The sequence below is a fragment of the Oncorhynchus gorbuscha genome, linkage group LG21 (genome assembly GCF_021184085.1).
Source record: "Oncorhynchus gorbuscha isolate QuinsamMale2020 ecotype Even-year linkage group LG21, OgorEven_v1.0, whole genome shotgun sequence".
NCBI classification, from domain to species: domain Eukaryota; kingdom Metazoa; phylum Chordata; class Actinopteri; order Salmoniformes; family Salmonidae; genus Oncorhynchus; species Oncorhynchus gorbuscha.
In genome coordinates this window covers 47,444,880-47,463,366 of record NC_060193.1, presented here as the reverse complement: position 1 = coordinate 47,463,366, position 18,487 = coordinate 47,444,880, and the positions used below count along the sequence as shown (strand labels likewise).

The 18,487-nt window shown below is 42.4% G+C and overlaps 1 protein-coding gene across 1 annotated transcript in view; it reads right to left on the bottom strand.

Annotated features, from left to right (window-relative positions):
* The window catches only part of LOC124008027 (secretory phospholipase A2 receptor-like), a 31,818-nt gene extending 13,600 nt beyond the window's left edge, over positions 1-18,218 (bottom strand). Inside the window, exons 1-14 of the mRNA XM_046318937.1 lie at positions 18,133-18,218; positions 17,863-18,074; positions 9,789-9,962; positions 9,486-9,650; positions 9,091-9,204; positions 8,640-8,786; positions 5,184-5,378; positions 4,613-4,770; positions 4,383-4,493; positions 2,453-2,565; positions 2,151-2,323; positions 876-1,209; positions 595-733; positions 138-309 (exon numbers count right to left, since the gene is read on the bottom strand). Of these exons, the coding sequence (XP_046174893.1) occupies positions 138-309; positions 595-733; positions 876-1,209; positions 2,151-2,323; positions 2,453-2,565; positions 4,383-4,493; positions 4,613-4,770; positions 5,184-5,378; positions 8,640-8,786; positions 9,091-9,204; positions 9,486-9,650; positions 9,789-9,962; positions 17,863-18,074; positions 18,133-18,218 (2,293 nt within the window). The remainder of the gene's footprint in view (positions 1-137; positions 310-594; positions 734-875; positions 1,210-2,150; positions 2,324-2,452; positions 2,566-4,382; positions 4,494-4,612; positions 4,771-5,183; positions 5,379-8,639; positions 8,787-9,090; positions 9,205-9,485; positions 9,651-9,788; positions 9,963-17,862; positions 18,075-18,132) is intronic.
* Between the last annotated feature and the right edge of the window lie 269 nt (positions 18,219-18,487).

Below are 18,487 nucleotides of genomic sequence, written 5' to 3'. Positions count from 1 at the left end.
TTGACTTCACCTGAGATCACATGAAAACATGTCACGTGTTCACGTGAAATTCACGTGTTTTCTTCCCGTAAGAGATGTACTGTAGGCAGAAAGGCTTTACATCAATCCAAGCCATTAGTTATGAAAATAATGATTACCTCTGGGAACTTTGCAGATCCACTCGTGCTTGCTGTCGCAGGGCTGTGGCAGGAGGGCGTTGGTCAGGTCGCTGTACACGGCACAGCTACGTCTGTCATCCTCCTCGTTCTTATCCTCTATGAAGGAGGACACCACGGGGGCGCCGTCAGACCACTGCCAAGATCCTGCTGACTGGGGGTCTCTCGTATTCAGGCCCACCCAGAACCAATGACCCTCTGTTCTGAGAGAGAGAGAGAGAGAGAGAGAGAGAGAGAGAGAGAGAGAGAGAGAGAGAGAGAGAGAGAGAGAGAGAGAGAGAGAATGAATGAATGAATGAATGAATAGGAGTAATCTATAATCACAGGTAAAACTAGAAAAGGTACAGGTATTTCCTGAAGTAAATGTGTGTTCTTGATTCCCTCGGACAACACAGTATTATAAAAAGGTGAAAACAGGGCTGTAGGTTGTGACACTAACTAGCCCATCAAACATGGAGTGGAGGAGTCCTTTGACAAAGACCTGCTCCTTGTAGTGGTGGATGCTGGCCAGCTGAGCTCCTAGAGCCTGGCAGAAGAAGTCAGCGTCTTCCCACGACCGCTTCATCAGGACCTTCTCACTGTGGAACGCCTGCGGACCACAGCCAACAATCCGTCGCCTAGACTACAGCATCTCCTTATCGGTGTTGGTTTTCAAGTGACAGCTAATGGGGCAACCTCTATTATTGAGAGAATTCCAGTGATCTTGTCATACTCCCTCACAGTGGTAGCATAAGCATTGCTTTTCGCAACAAGTTAATAACTGAGGAAGACACGAGAAATTGAGGAAATAGAAATAGGAGAAGAGATAGAATGGAGAGGGGAGAAGAGAAGGAAAGGCAGATGACCTTGTAACAGTGGAGCAGGTCGGAGTGTGATTCCCAGCCTGGAGGACAGGGGGCGTAAGCGTCAATATGGACTGTGGGGAACAGGACCTCCTGGTAACCACTGATGCTCTGTTTACAAACTGACAAGGCCTTCTGGGATTTGCAGTCCTTCACTTCCCAGTGACCCAAGGCCTGGCCGCCTGTCATAGCCACACAGCCACCTGCACTGACTAGAGAGGGGAGGAGAGAGGGAGAGGGAGAGAGAGGGGGATAGAGAGACAGAGAGAGAGAGGGAGGGGGAAGAGAGAGAGAGAGAGGGGAGGGAGGGGGAGAGAGAGAGGGGCAAGAGAGAGAGAGAGAGAGAGAGAGAGAGAGAGAGAGAGAGAGAGAGAGAGAGAGAGAGAGAGAGAGAGAGAGAGAGAGAGAGGGAGGGGGAAGAGAGAGAGAGAGAGAGGGGGAGGGAGGGGGAGAGAGAGGGGCAAGAGAGAGAGAGAGAGAGAGAGAGAGAGAGAGAGAGAGAGAGAGAGAGAGAGAGAGAGAGAGAGAGAGAGAGAGAGAGAGAGGGGGAAGAGAGAGAGAGAAATAAAGAGACTGAGCTGTGAGAAACAGATCCACAATGCCAATCTAAGCATGCATTGGTTAGAGTGTTGCCACCACAGTTTTTAATTAACTAAATGATGGGAATTCTACTTCAAAGTCGTCCTGCCATTTCACCATAGCAACAGCATGATTAATGATGCTCTCACACTGACTGAAGGAAGCTGAGATTGTCAAACCTAAATTACACTTCAACTCATTAATCAGAGTCAGCATCCCAAACGGCACTCTATTCGGCAATTGCCTTCACAGTGCACTACTAGAGTAGAGCACTACATAGGGAATAGGGTGCCATTTGGGACTAGGCCGCGGTGTGAAATGAAGTGAAGTGAATGAAGGACAGTAGACAGCAGACACGTCCACCTGGGGCTAAACTAACCCACAACTAAGTCTGTCTTTCTGTCTGTCTGGTCTGTGTGATCGAGAACATCATAGTTCTCATATATCCCTCGATCCACTACAACAAAACAGCAGTGTTTACCAGGGAGACGGTTGAAGTTTGTCTCTGTCCACTGATCCAAGGTCAGATTTGTTTCTCTGCTCACGCCCACGCCACCACGTCTCCCTTCCCTACCTGGCTGATGCCTGTTCCAGTTTGTATAGAGCAGGGGTAGGGTGGATCCGTTGTGTCCCCCCAGCCAGCTGTACTCTCCTTGGCTATCCTGGTCCTGTAGGGCCGTCCAGTAATATACACTACCGTTGGTTCCCATCTCATTTACCAGGCTGTTCAGAAAGGCCTGCTCAAACCTGCCACGGAGAGAAATCAACAATCATTCATAACAATGTATTCTTGTCACTATGAAATATGGGAGTTCCCATTTGAGGTGCAGTGTGTAAGAAATGATTAAGATGAGAAGTCGGAGTCAGAAATCAGACCTGTTTTCCACTGTGACCAGAGGAGCCTTGCAGTAGTAACCCTTGACAGCGTCTTCATAGCTCTGCTCGTGGCTCGTCACCATGTAGCAAGAGTGGCCCTTCCGCTTCCAATCCTGTGGGGAAGACATACGGGTGTAGGATCCTAATTTGAGTCAGGTTGCTACAGTAGGAAAATAATCCCGCACAGCAGCAGAAAATGTGGATTATTAAGTGGATTTATAACCAATAGACATTGTTTGTAGGGGTTGATCCATTTTCTTTGTTAAGGCAAGTAAAGTCTGAAATTAAAGTGGAAATTACAAACTTCAGAAGCCTTTCGTAATAATATAATAATAATAATAACCTCGAATACACTACAAGTTTGCATTTCCTGCTGTGTAGGTAAATTTGAAGGGACAAAACGAGTGATCAAATTAAGGTCCTACATCTGTATGTCAGTTAGATGAAATGAATCAAAATTAAAAATAAACATTATATGGGTGAATATTTATACTGCTGCAGACACCATGCAAGAGGGAGGACAGCCAAGACAATGCGCTGAATATACTGGAGGAGATGGACTAGAGGTGGGAGCCAGGCTCACACATTATTCCACACAGACACCTGAAAAGAGTTTGGGCCGGTGGACACGAATAGCAACAGGAGAGGCTCAGGAGAGCCGGCCAAGCTGACTGGATTGTGTTACACTCCAAACATTCTGGCAGTAAGAGCCGCATAGTTTGGAATTAGCAGTCGACGGCAGTGGCTAATACAAGCAAACACACGTGGAGGATTGGGGTCAGGGGAACGGGGCGGTGGGGGGTTAGGGGGTTAGGGCTATGACTGGGGCCATCTGTTAGGACTGGAGGGGGCTTGAGGGGGACTTTTGGGAAGTGTCTTAGGGACAGGAAGTAGTGGTGTTTTGACAAGTGACCTACATTTCACTCCCACCTCCCCAACACTTGCCGACACGTGGGCGACGAAGGAATGTACACCAGTTCCTCCGCGATGAAGGAGATTCCCTCTGTATGTTGTCAAATCCCTTTCCAACGGAGGCCGTTGTCAATCAACACAGGTCGGGTGATTGTGTGAATTATCCAACATGGCCTGAAAACAACCAAATACAGTCCCTGAAAAAATATATTTATTCTGTGAAGTTCCACATTTTTTTAGTGTCCATTGATACTGCTCCTCCAGGGTGATTTCCTGTCCGTTTTAAGACATGGTGAGCAGTGAAACAGCCTTTATGAGTCAATCTGCTCATGTCCTCGTAAACAGAGGTCACAGCTCCACATGACAGTCAGACAATAAGTCATCTAGCTGATGAATCAGCTCATTGTGCTGAATGCAGAGCAGACTCGCCCTAACCCGGCATCTGAACCCAACCAGGATCTTTCACTGCATGCCTGGATATGTAGAACGGCACTACTCTGACCACACTGCTCAATGTCAGCAGTTTCCACAACACAGAACCTCTGTCTGACAAAGGATGTATGGAATCAACAATGCATGGTGCCATGAAATAAGTTCTTCTGGAGACAGTTGAGTTAAGATTGATAAGAGCGCTAATGTTGAATTTCAGTTTCACCTTCCATGGACATGGCAGCTACAGCATTCTTCTGCTCAGGGCTAGTTCTTATGCAGCGATGATATGTTGTAGGGTTTCTTTTTTTAAACATTTAAAAAAAAAAATGTAATTTTACCCCCTTTTTCTCCCCAATTTCGTGGTATCCAATTGTTAGTAGCTACTATCTTGTCTCATCGCTACAACTCCCGTACGGGCTCGGCAGAGACGAAGGTCGAAAGTCATGCGTCCTCCGATACACAACCCAACCAAGCCGCAAGCCGCATATCCCTACCGGCCAAACCCTCCCTAACCCGGACAATTGTGCGTCGCCCCACGGACCTCCCGGTCGCGGCCGGTTGCGTGTGTGCGCGTGTGTGTGCCTACCTCAGGACAGCCCTCGTCCCCTGCTCCAGTGGGGTGTAGGGGCAGAAGTCCTGCTCTCCTACACACTGCAGGGAGCTTCTCATCGCATGGTGCCAACAGCCAGTTCCCCTCCTAGGACGAACACACACACACACACACACATTTGAGTCATTTACTATATTCATTCAAATAAAGACGATGAACCCACCACAGACTGTAGTCATCGGTAAAAAGGATTCAGCTGGCCTTACCTTCACGCCAGTCTTGGCACAGAGCTGACTGTTGCTATGGGTAGGATGATGCACGTGCCAGAGAGTGAGGTCGACTGGGGAGCCGTCTGACCACTCTACAGCTGAAGACGATAGCTTCTTTATCAGGCCGATCCACACCTCTGAGCCAGACCCTGAGACTACAGTACACACATAAACACGTAAATATACACACATGCAGTGGTCTGTGCCACCAGAGACTCTGGGTTCGTGCCCAGGCTCTGTCGCAGCCGGCCGCGACCGGGAGGTCCGTGGGGCGACGCACAATTGGCGTCGCCAAGACAATTGTCTTTCCGGTAGTTGTTTCTGAAGTGTTGACAAATCAACTAAGTATGTTGTGTATGTGTGTATATACATATTTTTAAATTTAATTTTAATTTTACACCCTTTTCTCCCCAATTTCGTGGTATCCAATTGTTAGTAGTTACCATCTTGTCTCATCGCTAAAACTCCCGTGATCCTTTATGATGTCCACACTATCCCAGAACATAGAACACCACGTAAAGTAACTAACATCCATACTAGACTATAGAACCCCCAGATCCAGACTCACCGTTAGCCAGCAGGCCCAGCAGCAGCTCTACCTCAGACAGCGAGTGTAGGCTGGTGAGGTTGGCCCCTACGGAGTTACAGGCAGCGGAGGAGTCCTCCCAGCTCCCTGCCTCAGCCTCTGCCAGGGCTTTGTAGCAGTAACGGTTGTGGGCCAGCCAGCCCTCGGAACACACCGTGCGGTAGTACCGCCAGTTATCTGGGGGCGGGTGACGGAGAGGAAAGGAGACGAGAGGTAGCGGTCCAATTCAGTACAAAAACATAGGCACCTGTCATTCTAAGACTCAGGGGTAAAGAGAGAAATTTGGTATTTTATTAGGAGCCCCATTAGCTGTTGCAAAAGAGGCAGCTACTCTTCCTGGGGTCCACGCAGAACATGAAACATATTACGGAATGACATAATACAGAACATCAATAGACAAGAACAGCTCAAAGACAGAACTACATGCATTTTATTTTTAAAAGCACACGTAGCCTACATATCAATGCATACACACAAACAAGTCATCTCCCATTGCCACTCTTCCAAGTGTCATTCATCACTCTGGAGAATTATAAATGAAAGAAGGCTGTAAAATGGAAGTTCGTTCCTAGGTGGAAACATTCTAAAAATGGAGGTGTACTACTTGAACTTGTCAAATAAGAACACACATTCTCCATTTGAAAACATTTCCAGTGCCATTGCCTACTGAACCGTACACAACATGTGTTTTCTGTTATAGCCCTGTTATAGCCTAGAGTGGAAGAAGCCGAGGTCAAGAGTTCATGTTCCAGGTGGAACCCAGCTGTTGAGCTGCTAGCTGAAGCTCCTCTCCCATTCCATTCGTAGAATCATTCAAACGACATCACACACTGGAGTGCCTCAGAACGTATACTGTCACTGAAATAAATAACAAGACTACTACTGTCACTGGAATAAATAACAAGACTACTACTGTCACTGGAATAAATAACAAGACTTCTACAAGAACTGGAATAAATAACACGACTTCTACTAGAACTGGAATAAATAACAAGACTTCTACTAGAACTGGAATAAATAACACGACTTCTACTAGAACTGGAATAAATAACAAGACTTCTACAAGAACTGGAATAAATAACAAGACTTCTACTAGAACTGGAATAAATAACAAGACTTCTACTAGAACTGGAATAAATAACAAGACTTCTACTAGAACTGGAATAAATAACAAGACTTCTATTAGAACTGGAATAAATAACAAGACTTCTACTAGAACTGGAATAAATAACAAGACTTCTACTAGAACTGGAATAAATAACACGACTTCTACAAGAACTGGAATAAATAACACGACTTCTACAAGAACTGGAATAAATAACACGACTTCTACAAGAACTGGAATAAATAACAACACTTCTACTAGAACTGGAATAAATAACAAGACTACTACTAGAACTGGAATAAATAACAAGACTTCTACAAGAACTGGTATAAATAACAAGACTTCTACAAGAACTGGAATAAATAACACGACTTCTACAAGAACTGGAATAAATAACAATACTTCTACTAGAACTGGAATAAATAACAAGACTACTACTAGAACTGGAATAAATAACAAGACTTCTACAAGAACTGGTATAAATAACAAGAAGTCTACAAGAACTGGTATAAATAACAAGACTTCTACAAGAACTGGAATAAATAACAAGACTTCTACAAGAACTGGTATAAATAACAAGACTACTACTAGAACTGGAATAAATAACAAGACTTCTACAAGAACTGGTATAAATAACAAGAAGTCTACAAGAACTGGTATAAATAACAAGACTTCTACAAGAACTGGAATAAATAACAAGACTTCTACAAGAACAGGTATAAATAACAAGAACACTATCAGGAAAAAACAACCAAGCTGTGCCCAAATGCTGACCTGTTAGAGAAGGTTTTTTCAGTACCATTCAACAGTCCTTGTTGGAGAGAACATTGTTTTGGAACATTACAGGTGGATAATTCACCAGACGGCTCTCGAACCAGACAGAAACAATTGAGTCATCCGTATCAACCAAAACAAACAGCCAAACGTTGCTCATGGTTATGCAGTTTGACCTATTAGAAAGGGCTGTTCAGAACTGTTAACAAGTCCTAGTTGGAGACGGTGTATAAGAACATGACAAATGGGATTGCTCACCAAGCCCTCTTGAGCCAGACAGAGACAGCTGATTCAAGTACCAAACACAACCAAACTCTGTGCATAAGTCCCAAATAGCACCCTATTGCCTACATAATGCTCTACTTTAACCAGAAGCCTATGAGCCCTGGTCGAAAGTAGTACACTATATATATAGCTATTTGGGACGCAAAATAATAATTCCCTAGGCCCTAGAGCCAGATGGACCTTTTTATCAGCCTCTACATGTAATCACTGCCTATAAACCACAATGTAAAGGGGTTACTGTGAATCTGACAGTACCTTACAGGCAGCTCGGTGGCAAGTCAAATTCTGTACTTCATATAACAGTACACCTACTGTAATATAAATACGGTATCAAAGCAAGTACTGTGTAATAACACACGGTACAATACCTTAACATATACTGTATTATACTGTAAACAAATTAAGTGAATGCTACTGCAATCGTAATGAACTAATGAATGGATGAATTCATGAATGGATGAATTCATGAAATTCATTAAGGGGAGGGGTTTCTATTTCACAGTATTTTACATTAGCAAGCAGGTTGACTGCTAGGTAAAGTGTTTACACGTTACAGTGTATGGATTAATAGTTGGTGTTTTATATCACTTACACTTCTAGAGGCCTTGACAACAAAGGCTTCCAAACTGGCAGCGACGACAGTGCAAAACAGACCAACAAAACAAGGTTGAAGACTTGCTGCCACTCCAATCTGTCCCCTACTGTATCTGTCCCCTACTGTCCCCTACTGTGGGGCACTATAACCACATAGGAGTTAAACTGCTACAACATTCTCACTTCCAGGTGCAACAAATATAGCCTATTACAAGGAACGCCTCAAAATATGTTAATTAGCCAGAAACAACAATACCATGCACCCACTAGTGGTCAAAAGGTTTTTAGCGCTCCAAAGCTTAGGTACGGTACTGTATTCTGTGGGTTGGAATTACAGTACCATTTGAAATACAGCAATTCTATGCCCCGCTCACAACATTTTCACACAATGCACCATCATTTACAGTATGCTGCAGTAAAACATTTCAGAGTATTTTACTGTTGAAAATAACCCAAATTACCGTATAATTTACCGTTTTCCGTTACAGTGCAGATTATGAATCATTTCTTGTAGTACAATGGCTGAGCACTAAGGCAACAATAGACTGAGCGCCAGTCTGTTTGTGCTATCACGCCAACTCTCTGTCACTCATTGTCATGACAAACACTGTTTTGCACAAACAGATAGGGGACCAGGTTAGGGCCACAATATGAAACATACAGGACCATTGACGTCTTACCAAGAGGCTCAGCTCTCCTGGTGTCATTGGGGGTCTTCTTACAGATGTAGGGTAGAGCAGACTCACAGGACAGACTCTGCCACTGGTGCCCCCCAGAGTTATACACTCCACAAAGTCTGTTGTCCTGCAGTGGGCTGGAGGATAGGTCTGGGAGAGACCAACACAGGTAACGGGGGAGTTACAGGTAGAAAGGGAGAAACGTTGGCCTAGTTTCAAACACACATTTCTGGCTCCCACCACTGCTACAGCAGGAACTTCTTGATTCACACCGCTGAGATCCATTTGACTGGACCGGTTTGAGCAAAATGGCCAGAAACTCCACTTCAGAGGGCTACATGAAGATATTACATATTATCACTAACGCCAATGCTGTTCATTCACATCGTAAAGGAGGAATCTGGGCCTTGGTGTGGGAGTGAAAAGGTTGGAGAGCAGAAAAAAACTCTCTTACCTGAGGTGAAGTTGACTAAGGATAGAGGAGATCCATCAGACCACCTCCACCCTGTTCTCTCACTCAGATGGTTAAGTCCAATCCACACCATCACCCCCACGTCAGCCAACCGCTCTGAAAGACACAGAACCAAACACATGAACACCACTAACTCTGGGCAATACATCTTGTCCTGAATAAGCAAAACTATGAACACAAGTGCGTTTTAAGGCATAATACCACACCCAAGAGTTTATCGTTTATAGAGTTTATACAGTATGTGTAGCTCAGACCAAACCACCCACCTTGTCTCCTTTCCTGACTAAAAGTAGAAGTGAAGTGAATTAAAGTTTTACATTTTGAAATAGAACTATTAAATATAGTGGTAAAATAGTTCAAGAGACGAGTTGTCATACCTCTGATGTACATCTGTTCAGTGAGGTCAGTGATGCTGAGTAGACTTCCTCCCTGGGCCAGGCAGGAGGAGTGGGCCTGGCTCCACGTCAGGATGGTGTACAGGTTGAACTGGTAACACGCACGGCTCTCCTGGTTCGAGTCCCAGAGCGTATCGCAGCTCAACTCTGAAGGCAGAGACAAAGACATTTGAATATTATCATGGTTGTTTTGTTTCAAAGAAATTTGATCAAACCCACACTGTACAACAATACTGTTGTGTGTGCGCGCGTGTGTGTGTGTGTATGTGTATGTGTGTGCATCACCTTGACTGGGACAGAAGCCCCATTTCTCATCCTGGTCGTATCGACTGGTGGTGGCACACCAGCGATGGTGGTCCTCGCGCCCCTCTGCCGTGCGCTCCGAGTACCACTTGTTGTTGTATATGAACGGCAGGGCACAGGGCATGCCGTGGGCATTACCCAACAGTGTGTGGATCTCTACAGAGAAAGAAATGGTCATTACCCCTTTCTTTGGGCTCATTGTCACGGTCATATAGTGAGCCAGTCTGTTCGCTTTCTTATGGAAGTCATGATTGGCATTTGCACGGATGCATTAACATCAAAACAACCGTGTCTCAATGAAACTGTCTTTGTAGAAAGAGGTCAGTCAGTGCGTGTCACTACTATAATATACTAGGTATGCTAGTGGTGCGCGGGTTGACTCATAACCCGCAGCCCCCCGCGGTTATATCCGCAGGGCGGGTGGGTTTAGTGTCATGAAATATTGTGTGGATGAAGGACGGGTGGATGGCGGGCGGCTGAATAAAGAGAAAACAATGCATTAAAAATCCAGATATGTATCGTTCTTATGCAATTCATATGTATAGGCTACAATGAGGTTTTGCTTGCATTTGTTTTGTCTCGTGTTAGTGCGTAGGCTAGCCTAAGCCTAAACATTAGGGCCTAACCGTAGGGCGCCAAATACACACCAATTTCCAAATGCTTTTTGGAACAACGTCGGAGCTTAATTCAGTAAGAAAAAATCTGCCAAATGGAGAGTTCAAATGAACAAGAAGGGAGGGCCAGAACAGTAGTCTAATGTTTTGGGAAAGTTTTGGTGAAGTGGTAAAACAGTATTACAGCAGTGCTGGCTATGTTATGATGATGGTGAGGCTCTACACAAATTTTGAGTCACAAGACGAGGACTTCAAAATGGCTCGTCAAGGTAACTGTACTGTTCAGATGGGTTAAATGTGATAGCAGCTAAACAGAACCCCACACACTGACTGTAGGTGTAGAACTTCTCATATAGCCTAATAATATGAACTACGATATGGATTACAATTATGAATATTAAGGCTATACGCACTACAGGTTACACACATAGACACTCAAACATGCAAATTGGCAGAGTTATTATTTATTTGGACATCACACATTATAGTCTTACTCTTGTACAGACATCATACACACTCTCATTATATCCTATCCAATATCATACACATCAACCTACTCAGATTTGCTACACACATAACTTGTCTCAATGTTCTAACATCTGTGGCATTGGCTCACAGGCAAACAGGCAAGGGAATAAAACACATATTGCTAGAACCTATTTCTTGAATTCTAAATATCAGACATTTGAAAGCTCTAGTTTTGACCTTCATAATACCTCTGATGGCAGAAACTTTACAAGCACTAATTATGGTCAATTTAGCCTGAGAATAGTATCTAGTTATGGTAAGGGGTGAAATAAGTATAGCTAGATATAATTGTAGCGGTTTGGCAGATTACATAAAAAAAGAAGATCAGTCTTTACATGGCTAAAGGGAAACGAATATAACATATACTGTTTACAGGGAACTCACTCTACATCCTTAGACGAAGTTGCGTGGGAAAAGGAATGGGGTGGTGAAATAATGTTCTGTCATGGACAAAGGAACTCAAAGGATGTGATGATATTAATTAACAAAACATTTCGAGCTGAATGTGCAAATAGTCCGGAATGATTCGCAAGGCAGGTGGATCCTTTCGAATATGAAAGTGGACGAAAAAAAGATTTGGCTCATTAAGCTATCTGGTCCAAATCAGGATGATCCACACCTCTTCGAAAACATTTATACCAATTTATTGAACTTACAGGCAACAAATGATCTAATCATTATGGTAGGAGACTATAACACAGTGTTAAGAACCTCAATGGGGTGTAAAGGTCATCACTCTACAAACTGTCATCACCATGCGCTTAAGGTAATCACTCTACAAACTGTCATCACCATGCGCTTAAGGTAATCACTCTACTAACTGTCATCACCATGCGCTTAAGGAAATAACCAATATTATGGACACATTGGAAATAGTGGATATTTGGAGACTAAAAAAACCCAGACCAAGTGAGATATACATGGAGGAGACTTAATCAAGCTAGTTGTCTTGACTACTTTCCTGTCTCTTTCTCTCTTGCGTCAAAGGTTAAAAAAGTTTCAATAGGAGACAGAATGCGATCGGATCATAATCTAATGGGCCTTCACATAACTCCCATAGAGTTTCCACTTGGACGAGGATATTGGAAATTTAATCCAAGTTTACTGGAAGACAACTTATTTTTAACTAAGACAAAATCATTTATAACTGAATTTGTCCAGTATAATATAGGTTCAGCAAATCCCCTTATTGTTTGGGATACCTTTAAATGTACCTTCAGGGGTCATTCAATTCAATATTCATCCATATTAAAAAAGCAGTTTCTGGCTAAAGAAACAAGACCATGAACTAATAGTACAGGTAGATAGCAATAAAAACGATACTACAGAGATAGAAAATAAGTTAGAGGTTAAACAAAAAGAACTTGAGGAACTCATTCAAGAACAATCTAATGTGATCTATTACAAAAATAAAGCAAACTAGATGGAATATGGAAGAAAATGCACAAAATTCTTCCTGAATCTCCAATACAGGAAAGCTAACAAAAAGAATTTGCAGAAACTCGTTACTGAAGACGGAGTCATCTATGATTCTCCAAATGATATTTTAAAAAAGGAAGCTAATTATTTTAGGGCAGATGTTCTCTTTCCCATCTCATCGTCTCCCACTGAATGAAGATTACGGAAAGGAATTCTTTACAAATACTATAAAACATGGACAATTAACACATGTACAGAAAGATCAGTGTGAAGGCCAAATTACAGAGGAATAACCTTTTGAGGCTATTAAATCCTTTCAGTCTGGAAAAACCCCAGGGCTTGATGGCATACCGGTAGAGGTATATCAAGTATTTTTTGATATATTAAAAGCTCCATTGTTAGATTGTTTTAACTGCTCCTATAGAACTGGTAGTCTGTTAGGTACTCAGCAGGAAGGTCTGATTTCTCTACTTTTAAAACAAGACCCAGATTGGAAATATTAAGACCCAGTCTATCTAAAAAACTGGAGGCCCCTTACATTTCAATGTTGTGATGCAAAAATACTAGCAAAATGCATAGCGCTCAGAATTAAAAGGGTTTTACCAGGTATTGTTCATCCTGATCAGACAGGTTGTTTACATGGACGATACATTAGAGATAATATACGACAACTACTAGAAATAATAGAACATCATGAAACATCTAAGAAGCCAGGAATGGTATTTATAGCGGATTTTGAAAAGGCATTTGATAAAGTAAGACTGGATTTTATTTATAAATGCCTGGATGTTTTCAATTGAGGTAATTCTCTTATAAAATGGGTAAAAAAATAATGTATAGCAACCCCAGGTGTAAAATAGTAAATAACAGCTACTTCTCAGAGAGTTTTGAATTGTCAAGAGGAGTTGAACAAGGGTGTCCGCTGTCACCATATCTATTCGTTATGGCCATCAAAATGCTATTACAATCAGATCCAATAACAACATTAGAGGATTAGAAATCCAAGGCTTAAAAACAAAAAGGTGTCCATGTATGCCGATGACTCAAGTTTTATGTTAAGTCCACAAGCTAGATCCCTGCAATGTCTCATTAAAGATAACATTACTGTAATCTCTGGACTAAAACCTAATTATGATAAGTGTACAATATTACGTATTGGATCCTTAAAAATACAACTTTTACATTTCCTTGTAGCTTACATATAAAATGGGCTGATGGTGAAGTAGACATACTCGGTATTCATATCACAAAATATATAAATAAGCTCTTCACAATGAATTTCAATAGATAACTTGTAAAAATAGACAAGATCCTGCAACCATAGAGAGGTAACTATCTGTCTATTTATGGAAAAATTGCCCTGATTAACTCCTTAGTCATATCTGAGTTTACTCACTTACTTATAGCACTGTCTACTCCTGATGATTCATTTTTCAAATCATATGGGCAAAAGATATTTCGCTTTATTTGGGACACTAAATCAGACAAAATAAAAGGAGCCTATCTATATAATGAATATGAATTGGGTGGGTTGAGATGATTAAATATAAAAGCACTAAACCTCTCTCTAAATGCTTCACTCATTCAAAAGTTTTATTTGAACCCTAAATGGTTCTCTTTATTATTAATAAAAGCTCATCCATTGATTAAAAATTGTCTTTTTGCCTTTGTTTAGATGGCCACGTCTCATTTTCGATTAATTTAAAATGATACTTTTTTCAGAGTATCTGTCTTTTTCAAACAAGCATTGCAGAGCTGGCTACAATTGACATTTCATCCCCCTGAAAAGACAGAACAAATGTTACAACAAATATTATGGCTGAACTCAAATGTGTTAGTTGATAAAATACCTGTATAGATGGGAAAGATGTTTGAAAAGGGTGTTTTGTTCTTAAATTATATTGTAAATTGTAATGGTAGAGTTATGTCCTTCGTGGAGTTATCAGAATTGTGCGGGAAGATCTGCTCAATCCAAGAGTACAACCAATTGATTACAGCATTGCCCCAAAAATGGAGGAGGTGGGTGGAGGAGGTAGGGAACTGGTCTCCTGCCCAATATAAAGGATCAAAACTGGAGGAGGCGGGTGGAGGAGGGAGGGAACTGGTCTGTCTGCCCAATATAAAGGATCAAAACTGGAGGAGGTAGGGAACTGGTCTGTCTGCCCAATATAAAGGATCAAAACTGGAGGAGGCGGGTGGAGGAGGGAGGGAACTGGTCTGTCTGCCCAATATAAAGGATCAAAACTGGAGGAGGTAGGGAACTGGTCTGTCTGCCCAATATAAAGGATCAATACTGGAGGAGGCGGGTGGAGGAGGGAGGGAACTGGTCTGTCTGCCCAATATAAAGGATCAAAACTGGAGGAGGTAGGGAACTGGTCTGTCTGCCCAATATAAAGGATCAATACTGGAGGAGGTAGGGAACTGGTCTGTCTGCCCAATATAAAGGATCAAAACTGGCAGAGGAATAAAAATAGGAAAGTATACCAGTTTCATTTGAGGACCAGGATGTTGACAACTGTGCCATACAGATTGCAAAGAGATTTTTGGGAAGAGATTTTTGATGTACCGATTCCATGGTATAGGGTGTATGAGTTGATATATAAAACAACGCACGATTCAAGACTTTGTGCTTTTCAGCTAAAATTATTATATAGAATTCTTGCCACCAACAAAATGTTGGATATTTGGGGCATAAAATCATTGAAGCTCTGCAGATGTTGTTGTGAGGATACAGAATCAATAGACCATTTATTTTGGTATTGCCCTCAGGTAGCCTGTTTCAGGTCTCAGGTTCAGGAATGGCTGAAAATGCATAGCATTGATCTAAAATTGACTCTAGAAATAGTAGTTAGGAGATATGGAGAGACCGGGTCAGTCAATCACTAATATACTGATACTCTTAGTAAAAGTATTTATCTTCAACACGCAATCTGTAGATTCTATTCGAATAGATAGATTGAAATTGTCCGTTAAACATCATAGCATAGTTGAAAGATATGTGTTGCGTAGAAACACAAAGTGGGTGGCCAGCAGAGATAGATGGGGTGGGCGGAGGGACGCTGAGGGTTGGTATGTGGAATTGGAGACAACTGGGAGTGGAGTTGATGTGTGAGAGAGAGAGAATGATGGTCAAAAGATAAAGGAGAAAATAAGTCAAAATAAAACAAAATAAAAGTACATTTGAATGACACTAAGTGGCAGTGCTTTTACAGCTAATGCCGGTTGGCCTGCGGCTGACGCCGTGCAGGTGTTTGTACACATGCATACACACACACTCTCGTTCAAATAAACACATACAAGAACACACACATACATGTAATAATGCCAGACATGCACACAAACATATACAGTAGACATTGCTGTTATGATTTCAGTTGTACTTGATGTCCTTTGTTTTAAATGTATTCTTTATTTGTTGCATTGTTGTTTGCTGCTTTCTTCTGTCTTTTTTCTCTTTAGTTCATTCTCTTGGTTGTTGATGCATTGGGGGGTTATTGGTGCTGGGGACTGGAATTAATTGTGTTTTTCCTTTTTTTCCTTCCGGGGGGGACTGTGGGAGGGTCTCGAATGGTTGAGGGACAGCTATTGGGGAACTGTGGGGGGGGGATCTTGGAGGGTTCGGGTTTCACAAGATTGTGATTATGAAAAAGGAAACTATGACATATATTTTATATCACTATATCACACGCACCCTGACACATAAGGATGTCTCTGTTGTGGAAAGACAGACATGTTTGATAGTGTCTTGATGCTGTATTGTTTGTCCTTCATGTTCTAATACTTTAATGTGACCCCTTCCTTGTGTTTTTTGTAAATAATAATGATTTTTTTACAAAACGTTTTATACTGTCAAGAGGATTAAAACAAGGCTGTCCATTTAAAAAAATAAAAAATAAAACTGAACTCTGCACACTGACTGTAGAACTTCTCATATAGCCTAATAATATGAACTTCTGCTAAATCTATTATTGATTGCAGTAAAAAGATACACCAATAGTGATTGGGGTGAAAAAATCCATACAGTTACATATCGGGATACTATTTTTGAAGATATATCGTATCGTAAGCAATATATATATATTTTTACATTGAATCGCAATAAAATCACAGTATTGACTCGCAATACATATAGAACTGCGAGAATCGCAATACATGTTGTATCGGCAATTATGTATCGAGGAGGTCAGAGACCTGGCAGTGTGGTGCCAGGACAACAACCTCTCCCTCAATGTGAGCAAGACAAAGGAGCTGATCGTGGACTACAGGAAAGGGAGGACCGAAACAGGCCCCCATTAACATTAACAGGGCTGTAATGGAGCGGGTCGAGAGTTTCCATTTCCTTGGTGTCCACATCACCAACAAACTATTATGGTCCAAACACACCAAGACAATCGTGAAGAGGGCATGACAACACATTTTCCCCCTCGGGAGATTGAAAAGATTTGGAATGGATCCCCAGATCCTCAAATAATTCTACATCTGCACCATCGAGAGCATCCTGACCGGTTGCACCACCGCCTGGTATGGCAACTGCTCGGCATCTGAGCGTAAAGCGCTATAGAGTGTAGTGCGTACGGCCTAGTACATCACTGGGGCCAAATTTCCTGCCATCCAGGACCTATATACTAGGCAGGGTCAGAGGAAGGCCCCCCAAAAATTCAAAGACTTCAGTCACCCAGACTGTTCTCTCTGTAAGTAAGCATTTCACGGTAACGTCTACCAGTACACCTGTTGTATTTGGCGCAGGTGCCAAGTAAAATTAGATTTGATTTGATAATAGCGTATTGTGAAGTCCCTGGCAATTCTCAGCCCTACCACCAAATGTAAACAGGAGTGGAGAAATATGATTTACTTTATTCAGCATCTTGAGAGAATGAATGCATGGTTAGGAACCGTCTGTAAAGGTGCTATCTTTTTCAGCATAATAAAAGCTGTTAGTATTTCAACCACATAGAATATGCATCTAAAACTAACTGAAATCTTATCAAAAACATGTTGGGTCATTTTAACAGCTTTACATTTTCTTAAAACTGATTTAATTTTGAAATTCTGCAAATTGCATTTTCTCCCCGGTCCCTAAATGTCTTTGCCGTGCAAGAGAAGCAGGAACGAAAGAGAACAGAGAAAACAAACTTTATCGATGTCAACTACATTGAAGCATTTATTCTATAAATGTATGACATTATTCTGATGAGCAAGGGTTTATTTAGTCGTCTAGGGCCACAAGTAATGACCAAGAGTAGCTGCATGTATCTAACTACAGACAAGTTCGTTGACTGACAAATAGTCTACCAAAATGTAAGGAAATTATAAACAGTAACACATGCCTATCTAAAAAGGCCCGTCCAAAAAATCGTTCCACCTTCTCTGACTGGACAGCGAATTTTCTATATTGCGGGTTAGGGTCGGGTGGTTACGAATGGGTTGTTAGCAATTGAGGACGGGGGCAGGTGAACAAACAGCTGACCCGCGCATCACTAATGTTGACTACATACCCTCATAAGGATGGGCACATGGCCCCTCTCCCGGTGTTGAGTACCTCCGCCACTGATGATAACTGGCCCTCTTGACCACCACCAGGCGTCCAGCCACGGACAGCTTCAGCTGGGACGCCCCGTAAAACGTATTCCCATTGCACCTCCACCACAGGGTCCGGAGGGGTGAGTCACACGCGAAAGGTGCCCAGGGGCTGGGTGGAGTCGCTGATGTTCAGGCCCAGACAGAGGCTGCTACCCAGATTGAAGAGGCGGTGGCGAGACACCCACTTCCACAGCATACGGCGGGTGGGCCTCTCACAGCTCTCCAGGACCAGGTTAGAGGAGATGCAGCGCTTCAACTGGGTACTCTCCATGATGAACAGACCCTTGTCTGGGAATAGAGGGATTGATGGATGGAAATGTAGGGTAGTGGTGAAGAATAATAGCATATTCTACTGTGAACTCTACTATGCTCACTCTACGACACTAATATTGGTGTTTGTGCACTAAAAGGACCTGTCTTAAGGCTTCTGTATGCTTTGGTTTAGCCAGCATACACTTCCTCAAAACAGTCCAGACATCTGTCGTTAATTTTGACGTTTTTGCCGAAATCTTAGTTGCACGATTTTAAATCCAACTAAGC